Here is a 20617-nt window from a genome sequence, read left to right on the forward strand (position 1 = left end):
GTCCATTTCCCTACAGGAGATGGACTATTCAGTGGAACATAGACCTGGGAGTAACCATGCCAATGCTGATGGACTCTCCAGAAATTTCCACTTAGAACATGAAGCCTCAACTGGTCAAGGTTAGTTTAATGTCCTTTCGTTTGGGGGGGGCTTGTGAAGGAAAGTAGCATCTGCTTCTTATGGTTACCTCCACTTTTTGCTTGATGTCTCACTGTTTTTGACTAGTCTGGCTGGGATCCTGCTAATCAGGACCCCAGCCTATCTGCTGTCTCCCTTACATTGACATACATGTACTTTGGTACACTCCAGATTGGATACTGGGGTACCCTTATCAGTCTCTGGTATATGGAACACCATATACCCAGGGCATAGGTACCCCAGAGGCATCCCTTGGGCTGGAGTATGTATTATGCCACCCATGAGAGGCCATGCAAAATGGAACTCTAGGTCTGCTACTGCAGCCTAGGTAAGATGGTGCTTGCACCACTTACTTTAGATATAAGTTCACTATATCTAATGGTCACTACACTTAAAACGTATAAGTAACCTCTATAGCAGGCCGTAACAATCCTGAAGGCAGGGTGCTGGGTTTTATGTGAGTGGGTGCCCCTGCATTAGCAGAGCCCCTCTCCCGGGTTTTCTGTGACTCAGTCAGACATATAGGTAGAGGTGCGTTATAACCTTGCGGTAAATGCTATCTCGAAAACAACTGCATAGAAACATATCGAGTTTGGTGTCATACACCTTGGAATCATACCTCCATACCAGTAACTGGTGTGGGAGGTATGACTCCGCCCTTCTGAAGCGAGCTTCATGGGGTCGATGGTCTTAACGGTGCCAGTCTTCTCAACCCAGACAGCACAAAATGGATGCTGCCGACCAGAGACACTTTTCTGCCCTCCTGCTGCTGAGCCAAGCTTGAGCAGAGGAAGGCAACACAATAGTCATCCTGTCACAGGGAGGTGTGACCACCTCCCAGACAGGATTTAGTGTATTGGGGCTGGGTGGGTGCACTCTGAGAGTGCATAACAGTCTGCACTTTGGCCACATTTGGTGTCCCTGTGCATAGTCCAGCTCAAACCAGTTCTGGGAGCCATTGGTTTCTGCTCTGGTGCGAAACTGGACAAAGGGCATGGGTGTAGCCACCCCTCTGTCCTGCCCCTCCCCTAGGAGGGTCCCCTGAATCTGTCCAACCCTCTCCTGTGGCTATAAAATGGGTTACCTGGCTACAGGATATTGGATTTTATGTGGACAAGATTATACAAAGAAGAAACCACTGCCCTTTGACCGTCTGGACATCTGGACTTCGCTGGACCTCGACTGGGCTTGACTTTGTCCCCCTTTCCGTCCGAAGCTTAGTTTGTGCCGTGACTCCATACAGGCTCCGTGCAGGACCTGTGGGGCACTTAAGATAACAGAAGAATCTCCCTTGGAGTGAAGGAGTCACTCCCCTGCTTCGCAGGCACCTAAAGCTCAACTCACTGGTAGCTGCTCCTGAGCTCCTGCGGACTCCGAAGATTTCAACAACACAGAAGGTGGGTTCCAGAAGGTTCCTGGGGTCGATCTGCCCTCTCATCAGTTTGAGGCCAGTATCCCTCGTGGGGGCTGCGTAACCCTTTGCACCGTGTCCATTTGCAAGTACATATGCTTACTGGTGATTCCTGAGCTTATGCATCGGAACCCGTGTGGTACTGACCCTGAGCAGTATTTGCACCAAAGAACTCCGGCCTCCTCGCAACGCGTGCTCCGTGGGCTGGTACTTTGCAGACTTCACGACTCCTGGTCCTTCGGCCTGTGGGTCCCCCTGAGGGTCATCTTGATTGTTCTTTGGCTTTCCTGGTTGCTCCAGTCATGCCTTGACTCTCCATTGCTGGGAGAGTCGCCTGGACCTTGCTGTTCCAAACCATAACCTGTTTGTCATTCCTGCGTGGATTGCTGTTGCCAAGGCTTGTTGGTACTCCCGCCAGACGCTGACCTCTCAGCACTCGATATCCTTCGTGGGACAGCTCTCCTCCGGTTGCCAGTCATCCTTGATGCCTCCGGGACCTACTGGCTGCAGAGTCAAGCATCTCTTCTTCGCACCTGAAGCACCGGACATCAGTGGGCATTCGTCTACGGAGCCCCTGTTCACTCTGAAGTGACCCAGACTCTGTCCCCTCTGCTTTCAGGTTCCTTCCATCCAGAATCCAGGCTTGGATTCCACCAGACCCTTTTCACCTTCATGGCAGCAGCACATCTTCACTTCCTTCCATAGAGTTGCCGATGCTAATTCAGACCTATGCACCTGGCTTCCCTGGGTTAGGTAACTTCGATACTACGGTATCCAATGGTGGGGCGGCTCTTTAAACTCTTAAGTTCCGAAGGGTTTGCTCGAAGTCCTCCTAGAATGGTCCTTAAACTTTAACTTTGCAACTGCGACTTTCCCATAGAGCTGTACGGAGCATGCGGTCGTGTTTCCTCACTGCACCCGTCCTCTGTGGGTCTCCTGTGGCATCACCTTGGGTGGTTCCTTGGGGTCCCAGCAATTCTACGTGCTCTAGGCACTGTGTCTGGTCAAGTCGTGATTGTTATACCCCCCTTTTAGTATATGGTTCAGTCTCCCCCTGGAGCTTGCTGTGTATTGTGCTACTTACAACTGTTCTATTGATCCAGTATTGTGTGCTTTGTGTTCTAACCTCGTGTAGAGGATAGTAGAGAGTGTTATATTAATAAATACATATTTTAAATAACTACTGTGTGATTCTCTTTCATTTAGTCATTCAGAAGGTGATATTCTGGTAAAGCAAGCTGCTTTACATTTCTTCAACATTAAGCCTGAAGGCTGCTCTCCATAGCTACCACTAGGATAGCATACATAAAGGTTGTCTTTGACCTCATACATCATAATGGTCGTGTGGATTGGTACAAGGTGCCCACTTTAACTAGTAAACAGCATATACCAAGCCACCTTCTCACACCAGGTACACATATTGGACCTCCAGAGCCACTCCTCAGTACACTCCTGGGCCCATGAACATTACAGAAGGACTGCCTTGTTTCCCAGAGGACTCCCCAGCTGCTTGAGGCCTGCCTTGTTCCCCAGAGGAATGTCCTGCTGCTATCGCTGGACTTCCCTGCTGATTGAGGACTACCTTGACCCCCAGAGGTATACCCTGATGCTTGACCCGGCCCTGCTCTATGAGAAGTAAGACTGGACCTGCTCTCTTCATCACAGACTAACTGAGTGATGCCAAGGGCCAACTGGCTGATCTCCTATCTGAGCTCCAAGTACAAAACAAGCTCCAGAGACCTGCCTGCAACTGCCAGTTGACCTGCTATGATGGAACTGCCTGGACCCCCAACTGGACCTGCCCGAACCCTGCTGGCCTCTGCCAGAGTGAGGTCCTGATCCCCAAGGGATGCCTCCCCAGGCCCTGGACCCTTAGCTGGCATCAGGTGAGCTACTCCTGTAAAGAAAAGTGAGATCCTGAAGCTTGATCTCTTTGCAACCGCAAATGGGCCCGTTCACACCAAGACTCCGGCATCTGTGATGACCGCCAATGCGAAGCTCTGGTAAATCCAACTCTGCGCTACAGCCAGGCCTGCTCTTCGCACTAGAGCGATCCCCATCCGCTATGCTCTCTCTGCATCTCACGGACTCCTCCGTCCTGAAAGGAACTCTTCTTGCCGGACTTTGAGTAGATAACTTTTTCAGCGGTTGTATCTGGTGCTCATCTCGTTCGGGCTGAAATTGTGACTTTTGCCCGATCTAGCAGGACCAGGTGACCATCAGTGGTGCTTAGTGCTTTCAGGCGCTATACTTACCTAAAACTTTGAAATTGCATATCTCCAGGTCTACTGCTTGGATTTTTGATATTCTGAGGCCATACTATAGAAAGTACCGTAGAGGCGCATCAGGCATGTGTGCATGTGTGCTCACTTTGTGCACCCCCAGGGCACAATGGCATTACAGAAGGGGTTGCAGGCTCTTGTGCAGCCCCTTCTGTAATACAGATAGTGCTGGCGCATATGTAGCCACAGCGTGGCACTGTGCAAATGAGGAAAGCTCTTTGCGTCTGCGCGTGCGTCGTATTATAGATGCAGGCACAGAGGAAAATAAACTTTTAGGGGGCACACTGGCCGTGCGTTACAAAAAGGTGGCGCACTGTCAGTGCGTCCCCTGATGACAGCCCTCTGGAGTGGTTCAAGCGACCCCTCAGACATCTGCTTGCAGGCGGAAGAAGTCACTCACTGGACCTCTCTCCCCTCTTAGAAGCGCAGGGAGGTTGCTACCTGCACAGTGAAACATGTAGCAGCTGCTTTAAAGCCACTCCATATTTCACATGAATGTGCAGTCCTCAGGGCAGAGTGAGTTTGTGGCAGTCCTGAGAGCAGTGCATTTAACATCATAGAACGCACTTTCTCTGCTTGGGTACGGCACACATGGTTTAAGGTGCGCCGTGGCACAAACAGGGAAAGTGCACCCTACAAGCACTAGGGCCCCAGGTATCATGTTATTTATCAATATTTACTCTATTTTTCTAAATTGGTCTGGGATTTTTATGATATGGTGTTTTTACTTTATCACTGGTTTTGGGCTGAATAAACACATTACAGTTTGCCTCTAAGTTAAACCTAAATGGTTTGTGCCATACCACAGGGTGAAACACAGGTTCATTTAGTGACTTTTGTGGTTCACCCTCACAAAACCTCTTGTTGCTGCCAAGGTGGTGCTTCCCCACCCCCTTAGCCACCAACCCAGTTTTCTACTTCGATGTTTGCTCTCTTGATGAAGAGATAATTCACGCTCTATAAAACGTGTCCGTTTTCTCTTGGCAGCTGACGGCCCATTCTGGCACATGCATCCTGGTTAAAAATTAAACATAGCTATTCCGTTTTACTATCCACACCCAGTGATTTTTTTTTATCACGAGCAGAAAACCCTTGCCCGGAATATGTTTCTGACACGTTCGGAGCCCGCACATTCGTACACGGTTGTGAGTTGACGACCTTCCCAGTACACAGGAGGCACTGCCAGGTACTGTGTGTGCAGTTGGGTAGGGCAGGTGTCGCTGCTCAGTTGATGCTGGCGTTATATGTTATTAGTCTCTGTCTTCTTGCAGACACTATATTAAGGACAGCCTAATATACATTTTACCTAAATATTTTATTACTGGAGTTAGGTCCATAAATTGTGCTATCTTTAAATCTTTGTCCATTGTTCTTTGCCTCTACTCCAGAGCGTCGAAACAGTAAACACGACTATTCCAGAAGAAGCCATAGACACATCGGGACGCTGAAACTGTACAATTATGTTCTAAAAGCCCCGCCTCTTCCCCAACACCCACACCCTTCAAGTCCCCTCCTGCTCCTCTCCTGTGGTATCACATGGTGGAAAGTAATTCAAGATTGAGCCAGGCAGTTGCTGAATTGAGCTGTGGCTGCAACGGGTCCAGCGCACCCGACACTCAGCGGATGCTGCAGATCAAGACCAACTGACCAAGGTGCCTTAGCGGGATTGTAGGAGGATACCGGCCCTGGAATCATTGCTAGAGCTGTTTGTGTGCTCCAGGTAACGACTGAAATGGTTAGTAGATTAATGTACGGTGACTGTACAGGGAGATCAGAGGTTGTTAGCAATGAAATGGTCTTTTAAAGACCTGCAAAGTACTCGGGTGCGGCTGTGTGTGCGCCTGTGAAGCTGTCTCAGCCCGGGCTGTCACACTCGATGGTGGGGGCTGAAGCTCTTTGAGGCCAATGGGCGTTGCACGCCTGACCGAGGTGCTTTCGCCGAGCGGTGTATAGACCCAAATATGGAGACAGCAGCGGGCACTAGAGGTTAGGAATGGGGTGCATTGCCAGAGCGGTGTATAGACCCTAATATGGACCAGCAGCGGGCACTAGAGGTTAGGAATGGGGTGTATTGCCAGAGCGGTGTATAGACCCCAATATGGAAACAGCAGCGGGCACTAGAGGTTAGGAATGGGGTGCATTGGTAGAGCGGTGTATACACCCAAATATGGAAACAGCAGCGGGCACTAGAGGTTAGGAATGCGGTGCATTGGCAGAGCAGTGTCTAGACCCCAATATGGATACAGCAGCGGGCACTAGAGGTTAGGAATGAGGTGCATTGGCAGAGCAGTGTATAGACCCAAATATGGAAACAACAGTGGGCATTAGAGGTTAGGATTGAGGTGCATTGGCAGAGCAGTGTATACACCCCAGTATGGAAACAGCAGTGGGCATTAGAGGTTAGGAATGAGGTGCATTTGCAGAGCTGTGTATAGACCCAAAAATGGACCAGCAGCGGGCACTAGAGGTTAGGAATGAGGTGCATTGGCAGAGCGCTGTATAGACCCCAATATGGAAACAGCAGTGGGCACTAGAGGTTAGAAATGGGGTGCACTCGCAAAGCTGCGTATAAACCCCAATATGGAAACAGCAGCGGGTACTAGAGGTTAAGAATTGGGTGGATTGGTAGAGCGGTGTATACACCCAAATATGGAAACAGCAGCGGGCACTAGAGGTTAGGAATGGGGTGCATTGCCAGAGCGGTGTATAGACCCTAATATGGACCAGCAGCGGGCACTAGAGGTTAGGAATGGGGTGGATTGCCAGAGCGGTGTATAGACCCCAATATGGAAACAGCAGCGGGCACTAGAGGTTAGGAATGAGGTGCATTGGCAGAGCGGTGTATAGACCCAAATATGGACCAGCAGCGTGCACTAGAGGTTAGGAATGGGGTGCATTGGCAGAGCAGTGTCTAGACCCCAATATGGATACAGCAGCGGGCACTAGAGGTTAGGAATGAGGTGCATTGGCAGAGCAGTGTATAGACCCAAATATGGAAACAGCAGTGGGCATTAGAAGTTAGGATTGAGGTGCATTGGCAGAGCAGTGTATACACCCCAGTATGGAAACAGCAGTGGGCATTAGAGGTTAGGAATGAGGTACATTGGCAGAGCGCTGTATAGACCCCAATATGGAAACAGCAGTGGGCACTAGAGGTTAGAAATGGGGTGCACTCGCAAAGCTGCGTATAAACCCCAATATGGAAACAGCTGCGGGTACTAGAGGTTAGGAATTGGGTGGATTGGTAGAGCGGTGTATAGACCCAAATATGGAAACAGCAGCGGGCACTAGAGGTTAGGAATGGGGTGCATTGCCAGAGCGGTGTATAGACCCTAATATGGACCAGCAGCGGGCACTAGAGGTTAGGAATGGGGTGCATTGCCAGAGCGGTGTATAGACCCCAATATGGAAACAGCAGCGGGCACTAGAGGTTAGGAATGAGGTGCATTGGCAGAGCGGTGTATAGACCCAAATATGGACCAGCAGCGGGCACTAGAGGTTAGGAATGGGGTGCATTGGCAGAGCAGTGTCTAGACCCCAATATGGATACAGCAGCGGGCACTAGAGGTTAGGAATGAGGTGCATTGGCAGAGCAGTGTATAGACCCAAATATCGAAACAGCAGTGGGCATTAGAGGTTAGGATTGAGGTGCATTGGCAGAGCAGTGTATACACCCCAGTATGGAAACAGCAGTGGGCATTAGAGGTTAGGAATGAGGTGCATTGGCAGAGCTGTGTATAGACCCAAAAATGGACCAGCAGCGGGCACTAGAGGTTAGGAATGAGGTGCATTGGCAGAGCGCTGTATAGACCCAAATATGGAAACAGCAGTGGGCACTAGAGGTTAGAAATGGGGTGCACTCGCAAAGCTGCGTATAAACCCCAATATGGAAACAGCAGCGGGTACTAGAGGTTAGGAATTGGGTGGATTGGTAGAGCGGTGTATAGACCCAAATATGGAAACAGCAGCGGGCATTCGAGATTAGGAATGGGGTGCATTGGCAGTGCGGTTTATAGACCCAAATATGGAAACAGCAGCAGGCACTAGAGGTTAGGCATGGGGTGCATTGGCTGAGCGGTGTGTGGACACCAATATGGAAACAGCAGTGGGCACTAGAGGTTAGGAATGGGGTGCATTGGCAGAGCGGTGTATAGACCCCAATAAGGAAACAGCAGCGGGCACTAGAGGTTAGGAATTGGATGCATTGGCAGAGCGGTGTATAGACCTAAATATGGAAACAGCAGCGGGCACTAGAGGTTAGAAATGGAGTGCACTCGCAAAGCTGCGTATAGACCCCAATATGGAAACAGCAGCAGGTAATAGAGGTTAGGAATAGGTTCCATTGGCAGTGCGGTGTATAGACGCAAACATGGAAACAACAGCAGTGACTCGATTTTAGGAATGGGGCACATTGGCTGAGCGGTGTATAGATCCCAATATGGAAACAGCAGCAGGCACTAGAGGTTAGGAATGTGGTGCATTGGCAGAGCGGGGTATAGACCCAGATATGGAAACAGCAGCGGGCACTAGAGGTTAGGAATGAGGTGCATTTCCAGAGCTGTGTATAGACCCCAATATGGAAACAGAAACGCACACTAAAGGTTAGGGATGAGGTGCATTGGCAGAGCGGTGTATAGATCCCAATAGGGAAACAGCAGCGGGTACTGAGGTTAGGAATTGGGTGCATTGGTAGAGCGTTGTATAGACCCAAATATGGAAACAGCAGCGGGCATTAGAGGTTAGGAATGGGGTGCATTGGCAGTGCGGTGTATAGACCCAAATATTGAAACAGCAGCAGGCACTAGAGGCTAGGAATGGGGTGCATTGGCAGAGCGGTGTATAGACCCAAACATGGAAACATCAGTGGGCACTCAATGTTAGGAAACGGGCGCATTGGCCGAGCGGTGTGTAGACCCCAATATGGAAACAGCAGCGGGCACTAGAGGTTAGGAATGGGGTGCATTGGCAGAGCATGTATAGACTTCAATATGGAAACAGCAGCGGGCACTAGAGGTTAGAAATGGGGTGCATTGGCAGAGCAAGTACAGACCCCAATAAGGAAACAGCAGCGGGCACTAGAGGTTAGAAATGGGGTGCATTGGAATAGCGGTGTATAGACCCAATTATGGAGACAGCAGCAGGCACTAGACGTTAGGAATGAGGTGCATTGGCAGAGCTGTGTCTAAACTCCAATATGGAAACAGCAGCTGGTACTAGAGGTTAGGAATGGGGTGCATTGGTAGAGCGGTGTGTAGACCCCAATATGGAAACAGCAGCAGGCACCAGAGGTTAGGAATGGGGTGCATTGGTAGAGCGGTGTATACACCCAAATATGGAAACAGCAGCTGGCACCAGAGGTTGGGAATGGGGTGCATTGCCAGAGCGGTGTATAGACCCAAATATGGAGACAGCAGCAGGCACCAGAGGTTAGGAATGGGGTGCACTGGCAAAGCTGTGTATAGACCCCAACATGGAAATAGCAGCAGGCACTAGAGATTAGGAATGGGGTGCATTGGCAGAGCTTTGTAAAGACCCCAATATAGAAACACCGCAGGTACTAGAGATTAGCAATGGGGTGCATTGGAATAGCGGTGTATAGACCCAATTATGGAGACAGCAGCAGGCACTAGAGGTTAGGAATGAGGTGCATTGGCAGAGCTGTGTCTAAACTCCAATATGGAAACATCAGCGGGCACTAGAGGGTAGGAATGGGGTGCATTGGTAGTGCTTTGTTTAGGCCCAAATATGGAAAGAGCAGCGGGCACTAGAGATTAGGAATGGGTTGCATTGCCAGAGCAGTGTATAGACTCCCAGTATGGAAACAGCAGCGGGCACTAGAGGTTAGGAATGGGGTGCATTAGCAAAGTGGTATATAGACCCCAATATGGAAACAGCAGCGGCCACTAGAGGTTAGGAATGGGGTGCATTGCCAGAGCGGTGCATAGACTCAAATATGGAAACAGAAGCGGACACTAGAGGTTAGGAATGAGATTCATCAGCAGAGTGGTATATAGACCCCCAATATGAAAACAGCAGCGAGTACTAGAGGGTAGGAATGGGGTGCATTGGCAGAGCGGTGTATAGACCCCAATTTGGAAACAGCAGCGGGCGCTAGAGGTTAGGAATGGGGTGCATTGGCAAAGCTGTGTATAGACCCAAATATGGAAGCAGCAGCAGGCACTAGAGGTTAGCAATGGGGTGCATTGGCAGAGCGGTGTATAGACCCCAATATGGAAACAGCAGGGGAAACTAGAGGGTTGTAATTGGGTACATTGGTAGAGCCGTGTATAGACCCAAATATGGAAACAGCAGAGGGCACTAGAGGTTAGGAATGGGGTGCATTGCCAGAGTGGTGTATAGACTCTAATATGGAAACAGCAGCGGGCAGTAGAGTTTAGGAATAGGGTGCCCTGGCAAAGTTGTGTATGGACCCCAATATGGAAACAGCAGCGAGCACTAGAGGTTAGGAATGAGGTGCACTGCAGAGCGGTGTATAGACCCCAATATGGAAACAGCAGCGGGAACTAGAAAGTAGGAATGGGGTGCATTAGCAGAGCAGTGTATGGACCCTAATATGGAAACAGCAGCGGGCACCAGAGGTTAGGAATGGGGTGCATTGCCAGAGCATTGTATAGACCCAAATATGAAGACAGCAGCGGGCACTAGAGGTTAGGAATGGGGTGCACTGGCAAAGCTGTGTATAGACCCCAATATGGAAATAGCAGTGGACTCTAGAGGTTAGGAATGAGGTGTATTGGCAGAGCGGTGTATAGACCCCAATATGGAAAAATCAGCGGGCACTTGAGGTTAGGAATGGGGTGCATTGGCAGAGCTTTGTAAAGACCCCAATATGGAAACAGCAGCGGGCACTAGAGATTAGCAATGGGGTGCATTGGCAGAGCGGTGTATAGACCCAAATATAGAAACAGCAGTGGGCACTAGAGGTTAGGAATGGGGTGCATTGGCTGAGCGGTGTGTGGACACCAATATGGAAACAGCAGCGGGCAGTAGAGGTTAGGAATAGGGTGCACTGGCAAAGCTGTGTATGGACCCCAAATTAGAAACAGCAGGGGGCACTAGAGGGTTGTAATTGGGTACATTGGTAGAGCGGTGTATAGACCCAAATATAGAAACAGCATTGGGCGCTAGAGGTTAGGAATGGGGTGCATTGGCAGAGCATGTATAGACTTCAATATGGAAACAGCAGCGGGCACTAGAGGTTAGAAATGGGGTGCATTGGCAGAGCAAGTACAGACCCCAATAAGGAAACAGCAGCGGGCACTAGAGGTTAGAAATGGGGTGCATTGGAAGAGCGGTGTATAGACCCAATTATGGAGACAGCAGCAGGCACTAGAGGTTAGGAATGAGGTGCATTGGCAGAGCTGTGTCTAAACTCCAATATGGAAACAGCAGCTGGTACTAGAGGTTAGGAATGGGGTGCATTGGTAGAGCGGTGTGTAGACCCCAATATGGAAACAGCAGCAGGCACCAGAGGTTAGGAATGGGGTGCATTGGTAGAGCGGTGTATACACCCAAATATGGAAACAGCAGCAGGCACCAGAGGTTAGGAATGGGGTGCATTGCCAGAGCGGTGTATAGACCCAAATATGGAGACAGCAGCAGGCACCAGAGGTTAGGAATGGGGTGCACTGGCAAAGCTGTGTATAGACCCCAACATGGAAATAGCAGCAGGCACTAGAGATTAGGAATGGGGTGCATTGGCAGAGCTTTGTAAAGACCCCAATATAGAAACACCGCAGGTACTAGAGATTAGCAATGGAGTGCATTGGCAGAGCAGTGTATAGACCCCAGTATGGAAACTGCAGCGGGCACTAGAGATTAGCAATGGAGTGCATTGGCAGAGGGGTGTATAGACCCCAGTAAGGAAACATCAGCAGGCACTAGAGGGTAGGAATGGGGTGCATTGGTAGTGCTTTGTTTAGGCCCAAATATGGAAAGAGCAGCGGGCACTAGAGATTAGGAATGGGTTGCATTGCCAGAGCAGTGTATAGACTCCCAGTATGGAAACAGCAGCGGGCACTAGAGGTTAGGAATGGGGTGCATTAGCAAAGTGGTATATAGACCCCAATATGGAAACAGCAGCGGCCACTAGAGGTTAGGAATGGGGTGCATTGCCAGAGCGGTGCATAGACTCTAATATGGAAACAGAAGCGGACACTAGAGGTTAGGAATGAGATTCATCAGCAGAGTGGTATATAGACCCCCAATATGAAAACAGCAGCGAGTACTAGAGGGTAGGAATGGGGTGCATTGGCAGAGCGGTGTATAGACCCCAATTTGGAAACAGCAGCGGGCGCTAGAGGTTAGGAATGGGGTGCATTGGCAAAGCTGTGTATAGACCCAAACATGAAAACAGCAGCAGGCACTAGAGGTTAGCAATAGGGTGCATTGGCAGAGCGGTGTATAGACCCCAATATGGAAACAGCAGGGGGCACTAGAGGGTTGTAATTGGGTACATTGGTAGAGCCGTGTATAGACCCAAATATGGAAACAGCAGAGGGCACTAGAGGTTAGGAATGGGGTGCATTGCCAGAGCGGTGTATAGACTCTAATATGGAAACAGCAGCGGGCAGTAGAGTTTAGGAATAGGGTGCCCTGGCAAAGTTGTGTATGGACCCCAATATGGAAACAGCAGCGAGCACTAGAGGTTAGGAATGAGGTGCACTGCAGAGCAGTGTATAGACCCCAATATGGAAACAGCAGCGGGAACTAGAAAGTAGGAATGGGGTGCATTAGCAGAGCAGTGTATGGACCCTAATATGGAAACAGCAGCGGGCACCAGAGGTTAGGAATGGGGTGCATTGCCAGAGCATTGTATAGACCCAAATATGGAGACAGCAGCGGGCACTAGAGGTTAGGAATGGGGTGCACTGGCAAAGCTGTGTATAGACCCCAATATGGAAATAGCAGTGGACTCTAGAGGTTAGGAATGAGGTGTATTGGCAGAGCGGTGTATAGACCCCAATATGGAAAAATCAGCGGGCACTTGAGGTTAGGAATGGGGTGCATTGGCAGAGCTTTGTAAAGACCCCAATATGGAAACAGCAGCGGGCACTAGAGATTAGCAATGGGGTGCATTGGCAGAGCGGTGTATAGACCCAAATATAGAAACAGCAGTGGGCACTAGAGGTTAGGAATGGGGTGCATTGGCTGAGCGGTGTGTGGACACCAATATGGAAACAGCAGTGGGCAGTAGAAGTTAGGAATGGGGTGCATTGGCAAAGCTGTGTATAGACCCAAATATGGAAACAGCAGCAGGCACTAGAGGCTAGCAATGGGGTGCATTGGCAGAGCGGTGTATAGACCTCAATATGGAAACAGCAGGGGGCACTAGAGGGTTGTAATTGGGTACATTGGTAGAGCGGTGTATAGACCCAAATATAGAAACAGCATTGGGCGCTAGAGGTTAGGAATGGGGTGTGTTGCCAGAGCGGAGTATAGACTCTAATATGGAAACAGCAGCGGGCAGTAGAGGTTAGGAATAGGGTGCACTGGCAAAGCTGTGTATGGACCCCAATATGGAAACAGCAGCGAGCACTAGAGGTTAGGAAAGAGGTGCACTGCAGAGCAGTGTATAGACGCCCAATATGGAAACAGCTGCGGGCACTAGAGGTTAGGAATGGGGTGCTTTTGCAGAGAGGTGTATATACCCCAATATGGAAACAGCAGCAGACACTAGGGGAGAGGATATGGTCCGTCGGCTAGACTGCCAACTTTGGTGCTGGAAACCAGGGTTCGAGCATCGTGGTCGCGTTCACATCCTGTGATTCTGCGCAAATCACTTAATCTCCCCGTGCCTGAATGTGTAAGTAACCGGTGCTCATGTAAAGCGCTCCAATACCTTCGGGTCGAGTTTGCGCTATATAAAATCTGCAACAAAAAAAGAAATGTGAATCTGACTCTGTCTTTATCACCTCCAAACCATGTAACTGTAACTTCTTCTCTTCTTGCCTAGCTACTAAAACAAAAATATTACTTTCTCCACATGCTATGCAAACTTGAGAAAGAACAGATTCCACAGTGCACATTAAATTCAGTCTTTTGATTCTAAAGCGAGTTTGTCAGGGTCTTGCATTTCAGGCCTATGACTTAAGCTTGTTTCCGGTCCCGGGAAGACATGGCTTGGCAGAGTTCAGGCTAGACTGTTCCCATGAGGTACAGGGTCAGACTGATTTGCATATGGCCATGTCTGAACTGGGGTGGCGGAGTGAGCTAAAGAATGATGATGGATTAAACCCAGATCAGTTGGCTGGGGGTGAGTGCTTGCAGTGTTCAACACTCCGTCCATCATCCCCTTTGGTTTTGCTTTGTTCGCCCTAATTTGGCAGGGTATGCTCAGACGTGGGTCCCTTGCTCACTTTGCCACTGGATTCAAACTAGCCTGGCTGATGATGGCTGATTAGCCAGAAACCGGGCCCAGGATGCTTGTTTCCGGTCCAAGGAAGACATGGCTTGGCATTTCGGGCTGGACTGTTCCCATGAGGCACAGGGTCAGACTGATTTGCATATTGCCATGTCTGAACTGGGGTGGCGGAGTGAGCTAAAGAATGATGATGGATTAAACCCAGATCAGTTGACTGGGGGTGAGTGCTTGCAATGTTCAACACTCCGTGCATCATCCCCTTTGGTTTTGCTATGACTTAAGCTAACATAAGAACATATCACTTTAAGCATTAGAGATTGGCATAACTCTATTGCGTTTCAACAAACACATTTTACCAAATTATAGAAATATAATTGTTAATCACATTTAGTAAATGAGTAGTGTCACCTTCAAAGCACAAGTTCTTCATGTTATATTTTCTGCTAGTTACATTCATTGCCTTTGTTAATTATCCATGCCACTTTCAGACCTAAAATATGTCACGTAGTTACGTTAATGCATTTCACAATTCTAATACCTTACGTTGACCTAATACATGACTATATGCAGTTACGCTCTATACCTGATTATGATGCACCCCTTCAAATGAAATGAGACTTTTGCTCCATCCATTGCAATACTAAATTAGCACCAGATTCTGCAGGTCTAGCAGTGACTGAAGTGCTTTGGCGGAGCTGTGTGTCCCACAGCAATGCAATGGCAGGGTATGCTGTAAGTCAGGTGTAGGTGCATTGCCAAATCTGTGTGTTGGTGTCAGTACTGGAAAAACAGAGGATGGTTTGCAAAGTAGGAGTGATGTTCATTGGTGTAATTGTGTGTTGGCTACAGTACACTACTAGCCATAGGGGCTGGAAGTAGGGATGCGGGGGTGCTGCATTTCAGAAGGTTCATATAGCAATAACATTGCCTTAAAGTTTGTTTATATTTTGTGACACGTGCATTACATTCAAAGACAGAGGTAAAATGTCACACACTGTCTTCTGACAAATTGCTACTTATCCTTTTAAAAGGATATAGGTGTTTTCTTTCTCTGACTCCAAGGGGAGAGGATTTTGTAAAGTGAACTATATGACCCTCTTGCTGGAGTGCAGGGAGAATGAAAGGAGAGGCTGTAGGATAGCTTCTAACCCAACAACATTTAAATACCTGTAAATGAACTGTACAATTTTCAAAATGTATCAGCAGCTAGCAAAGCATAAACGAGGCACATTTTAAATTCTGAAGTGTGAAGGAAACAAAAATTTCAACAAGTTCAAAACCAATCAAGACACTTGGTGATGGGCAAATGCTAAATACTTGCTAAAACCTGTTTTCCACACAATATAATTTGTGGGATACATTGTTTTATTAGTTAAACTGTATGTTGGCAAATGTAGCTGCTATTTCGATGGAAAATGTGCTGTCTGTAAATAACAGTGGGCTACCACGCCAAGCTTTAGTTATACATTTGTGAGGGTGTGCTCAAAACTGCTCTGCGAAACAAAGACTATGCCCTTCCTGCTGAATGTGTGTGGCTCATGTGCTACGGATTGTCTTTCTGTGACCTTGGATTTTCCCAATCCTGACTTCTCTCATGCAACTTTGATGCCAGCACCCCACTCTGAAAATTGTTCCACCAGTCCTACTAGCTGGGCATAGTACTAGACAGGGTTCAGTCGGGTTAATTGGCAGAGCTGTGAATCTGAGATGGTGGGGGTCTTGCGGTTCTGAATTAATATACACTGGGAGACATCGTTCTGCGTTCTTGTTACTGCAGTCCTGGGTAACTGAAAGGGCGGCAGATCAGGATTGCTGTGCATTATGGGAGAGAAACACTGCCGGCTTTGTGTTCCAAGTTGTGAAAGAGCTGGTATTCACCGCTGGCATTGGGCCTGAACACTCGCTGGCTGGGGTCAATCAAATAGGAACAAATAAAAATGGGCCGAACTGGAAAACGAAAGTACCCCTGGCAAAAAGCCTCAAAACAGCCTGCTTTCTAGGCTTCTCTCTCTGTCCAGCCATCCATCCATTCTCTCTTCTTCTGTCCCCTCCTTCTCTGATCACTTTCTCTTAAACGCCCCCTTCTCTCCCTCTGTTTAAGTCTCTCAGTACCTGCTACAAATAACACCAGGGAAAGAAGGCCTGTTCAGCCCTGAATGAAATCGGGAGTGACTTGATAAAGGAAGAAGGTGAAACGTATCCCTAAATGACTTGAGACAATGGTAACAAACAACAAAATGATGGACCGAATGCCTGAATTAATCTCAGCTGCAGGTGATTTTTTTTGTTTTTTTGTTTTTTGCAGTTTTACATAGCACAAACTCGACCCAAAGGTACTGGAGCACTTAACATGAGCACGGACATCTTTCAGTTTCTATATTCTGGTGTTTCTTATAGGTTATATTTCAGTTGAAAATGACAAGGAAGCTGCCTTAAACGTTTGTCCTCAGCTCTCATGCCCTGAACTCTAACAAGATATTTAAATATGAGGCCTGTTCATGTATGTTTATTCATTCAAAATATGTGGCTTAAGTAAATATCTAGTCATAAAAATACATGAATCCATCAGAAAAGCACTGGTTCTACCCAAGTAAAAGTATGCCAGTCCTGCTGTTAGTATACAGAGGCAAAAATGGATAATACTATCACTCTGTTTGTGGTAGTGTGGGCGAGCAGTTAGGCTTATCAAAGGGTAGTGCTAAGTATTTGTTGTACTCACAGAGACAATAAATGAGTCCAATTTGTAAAAATAGCAATGATTTTTATATAATTTTTCAGACTAAGAACTTCGTTCTAAGGTAGGAACTTTTAAGTTATGAATTTTCAAACTTTGCAAAAGAAATCACTGTTGTGCGCAATTATGCACAATAGAAACCAATGGCTGAAAAAAGGAAAAAGCATAGAAAACCACAAGGTGGGCTCTCGAGGTTCACCTTCTGGATTATGGTAAGTAGCAAGACCAAGTCCAATGTTCCAGCAGCAGAAGTTCGGGAGCATCCCGGATTAGTTCGAGAGCAGGGTGCTGAGGTTGTTGGTAGCAGGCGCTATGAAGAAGGGGGCCACCTGAAAAAACACAGCACAGGAGAACTTAAAGGTAAGTTCCAGGGGGCTCACTCACGGGAGCAGGTTGCCAGGGCCTCAGGAGCATGGGAGCACAGCTGGTTGTTCATTACCCAGGCCGGGCTGGCTGGGTTCAGAGCAGATAGGGCAGCCACGCGTCATGCGTCGAGACGGTCTTCTCGGTCAGGGGCAGGCATGTTGCAGAGGCGATTCCGGGACAGCTGGCTACTCACAGAGCAAGTCTGAGGGGTCTTGAAGTCCTTCAACGGGTGTCTGCATCCTGTGTTGTCCTGATTGGACATTTCTTCTCAGTCTTCGGTGTAGGACCTCCTGTATCCCAGGTATTGTTACTGCACGGCTTCGCTAGGTCCTGGTGTCCTCCCACTTGGTAGAGAGACAGATCTGACCCGTCGGAGTGGATGTACCGCTTCTTGCTTGTGTGCTGCATCGGAGTCTGTTTAGTGCCTGCAGGCTGCATGGGAGTAGCTCCTCTACTCCAAGGAAGGTTCTCTGCAATTTGCCGAAGTCTCGATGTACTCAGGGGTTCTTGGAGGCCTCACAGTTGAAGGACGAGACAGCAGGTCACGATTATTGAGTCCTGGGAGCAGCTGGCAGGGTTTGGTGCCAATTTCCTGCAGCAGGCCTTCGGTTCTCGGGTCAGCAGCTCATCTTTGTTTGTTGCTCTTCTTAGGTCCAATGAATCTAAGTTGCTAGGTCCAGGGATGCAACCTAAGTACTAAATGTAGGGGCGTTACAGTGGGAGACTGGTAGTAGCCAATTAGCTACCTACCTTTAGGGTGTCTATTCCCTCTATGTGACCACTTCCTGTGGGAAGGGACACTACGCTAGTTCTGATAGGTTGTTTCCTACCATCACAAGATGGAGCATTTACAAAAGTAGTGTCCACATCGCCTTCCACACCTTAGGAGTGGTGCTGGCTTAATGTGGGCACACGACCTTGTCTAACTAATTTTCCTGCCTTTCCTCCCACCAAAACTGGAACAGGAAAGGGAGGTTGACATCCACCACTATCTGGAGATGCCTGGTTTACATTTCAAGCGCAGCTTCACCTTTGAAGTGTTCCGCCTCGGAAGGCAATCCTGTTCTGGGGGAGGTGTGAAGCACCCCTGCCCAGAGCAGGCTTCGTTCCCGGCCTCTGAGAGCGCCGCTGATCCTCACCCCATGAGGTCAGAAACATGTCTGGTGGTCGCAGGCTGGCTAAGACTATTCAAAGACCACACCAGTGCTTGGTAGGTTTTTCAGGGGACCCTCTAAAGGGTCTCCTGGGTGCATTTATTATTAAATCCAACACTGACATTAGTGAAGATAAGATGTTTGGTACCACACATCTTAGCGTACAGTGAAGCATTCATGGAGCTAGGAAACTCGTAAAGACATGTATCCTGCCCATGCACTCTCTATGGCTTCCCTGTGCACTTACAATATCCAAGAATGGCTCAGACATTGCATGGTCATATCTGCTCATGCACATATGTCTTCACATGGGATATAGTGCACCCTGCCTTAGGGCTGTAAGGCCTGCAGAAGTGGTGACTTACCTATTCCTCATGCAGTGTATGGGGTCATGGCACACAGGGATATGTAATATCATTGTAAATAATCGAGTGCACACCTTCTTTAAACAGTCCTCCTTTTAGGTGCTCAATGGCAGACATGTTTGAATGTTAGCATGCAAACTTGATGCGTGCTTTAACCCAAAAGCATCTTTGTTTGTTTTGTTTTTGCATTTGCAAATTGTGATTCATTTTCTATGACGTTGCGTCATTGCAGGAGGGCTTGGATTCACCACGTCCTTCAGGGGGCTCCTTCGTTTCACCATATTTTTTGACTGGAGGAAGTAATTCATTGCAAGCCAGTTGTTTTTTCCTGCGGCATGTAGTCTCATAGTCACAGCACAAGCCTTTTTGTATGCTGTTCTTGGTTATATTCATTATATTCAGGTACTTGACAGTTGTACAAGGCCAGTCAGATACGTGAATCTGACGTGATGCGCCAGACCCGGAAGCAAACCCAGGAGAGGAGGAGCCGTGCCGTGGAGGAGCCACGATGAACCACCGGGGGCCTCCGGTGGCTGCAACCATCGAGCCGGCACAGCCCCAGACAATTCCCAGAGAAGGCAGGTGCTTCCAAGAATTAGCTCCACACCGGGCCCACGGTGGAAAGGAGCAGCAGCTCGGAAGGCTTAAAGGGGCCGCTGCAGAGACACAGAGCGTGTGACCCGGGAGATCCAGCGGAGGCGGCTGGGCTGGAGCCAGCGCGCCTCGCTTACACCCACAAAAAGGCACACGGTCTCCCTCCCTCCAAGCTGTCCCCTGCTCAAGCACTGCCTAATGCCTTTCTGCTGCAATTGCCATAATTGTTCACCGCTCCTTTCTTTGCTGCAGCAGCCTGCATAGATCCAGGCAGTTAGAGAAGACAGGAGAGGAGACCTTGCACCAAACCTGACACAGATATAGAGAGGCTGCCAAGGTGATGCAGGTTGGTTTCTTTGCCTTTCTTGTTTTTGGATTTTGTTTTTCATTTCCTGTTGCTGGCCTGGCTGCTTCACAATTCTTCCTGTTCTGCTGCCAGGAATTCTTTTGTATGTCCACTGCTCCAGAATCCTTGACCCTGCCCCTACTTTGGAGCCTTGTCCCCCCCTCCTTGGTGTGGGAAAGGAGTGACGCAGTAATGTTACTCCATTTGCGGAGAGTGGTTGAGTGTGGCGTTCAGGTCGTGCCCTAGGAGCCCGGGAGGCTGGTGCTAACGCAGCTGGAGATCGTTGCCACTGCTGTGAACCCAGGCCAGGACCGCGGCGAGTTACCGATTCCATCCTAGGTCTGGGCTGTGAAGGTCTTGGGAAGATCTAGCAGCAGCAGTTGGCAGTAGTGGGCGTACGCCGGTCACCTGGGAGTTGCCGCCGACAAACAGGAGAGTGCTGTGAGTACCTCTGGGTACCGGAGTACCGGCTAGTGGCTAAACTGTTTTTTGCAACTCCATCGGGGGCCCTGCCTCGTGTTGTTTCGGCCAGATTTGCCTTAGGCGAGTCTAGCCTCAGTTCTACTAAGGATTAGCAGAAGGAAGTGAGGTAAGGAGCGGGGTGTCCCAAGAGCAGCGATGGTAGATGCCGTGCGCAGAGTGCGAGACGGGGCTCCTGTGGAAGCGGTCCAGCTAGGGCTGGGTGCGGCTTGTGGGTAGCCTGGTACGCTCCCGCTCAGTCCACTGTTCGACTGCCTCAGAACCTTAGCACTCCATTCTATGTCTGGCCTGGACCTAGTAATTTTTAATAGCTTTTTATTATTACAGCTTCAGGTACAGCATATAGCCACAGCCGTAGATTCA

General features: G+C 48.9%; 1 protein-coding gene across 4 annotated transcripts in view; it reads left to right on the forward strand.

Annotated features, from left to right (window-relative positions):
- The window catches only part of LOC146811928 (sulfotransferase 1C4-like), a 577890-nt gene that overhangs the window by 41722 nt on the left and 515551 nt on the right, over positions 1-20617 (forward strand). The window contains exons 1-2 of one of the 4 annotated variants that reach the window (XM_085618896.1): positions 4906-5017; positions 5220-5566. The exons of 1 other annotated variant lie outside the window; for it this stretch is intronic. In XM_085618896.1, coding sequence (XP_085475022.1) covers positions 5564-5566 — 3 coding nt within the window. In that variant the 5' untranslated portion in view covers positions 4906-5017; positions 5220-5563. Of the gene's footprint in view, positions 1-4905; positions 5018-5219; positions 5567-20617 lie in introns of those variants that run through there. 2 more of the 4 variants (XM_085618895.1, XM_085618897.1) reach the window with 2 other exon arrangements.

This window comes from Triturus cristatus, chromosome 7 (genome assembly GCF_964204655.1).
Source record: "Triturus cristatus chromosome 7, aTriCri1.1, whole genome shotgun sequence".
NCBI classification, from domain to species: domain Eukaryota; kingdom Metazoa; phylum Chordata; class Amphibia; order Caudata; family Salamandridae; genus Triturus; species Triturus cristatus.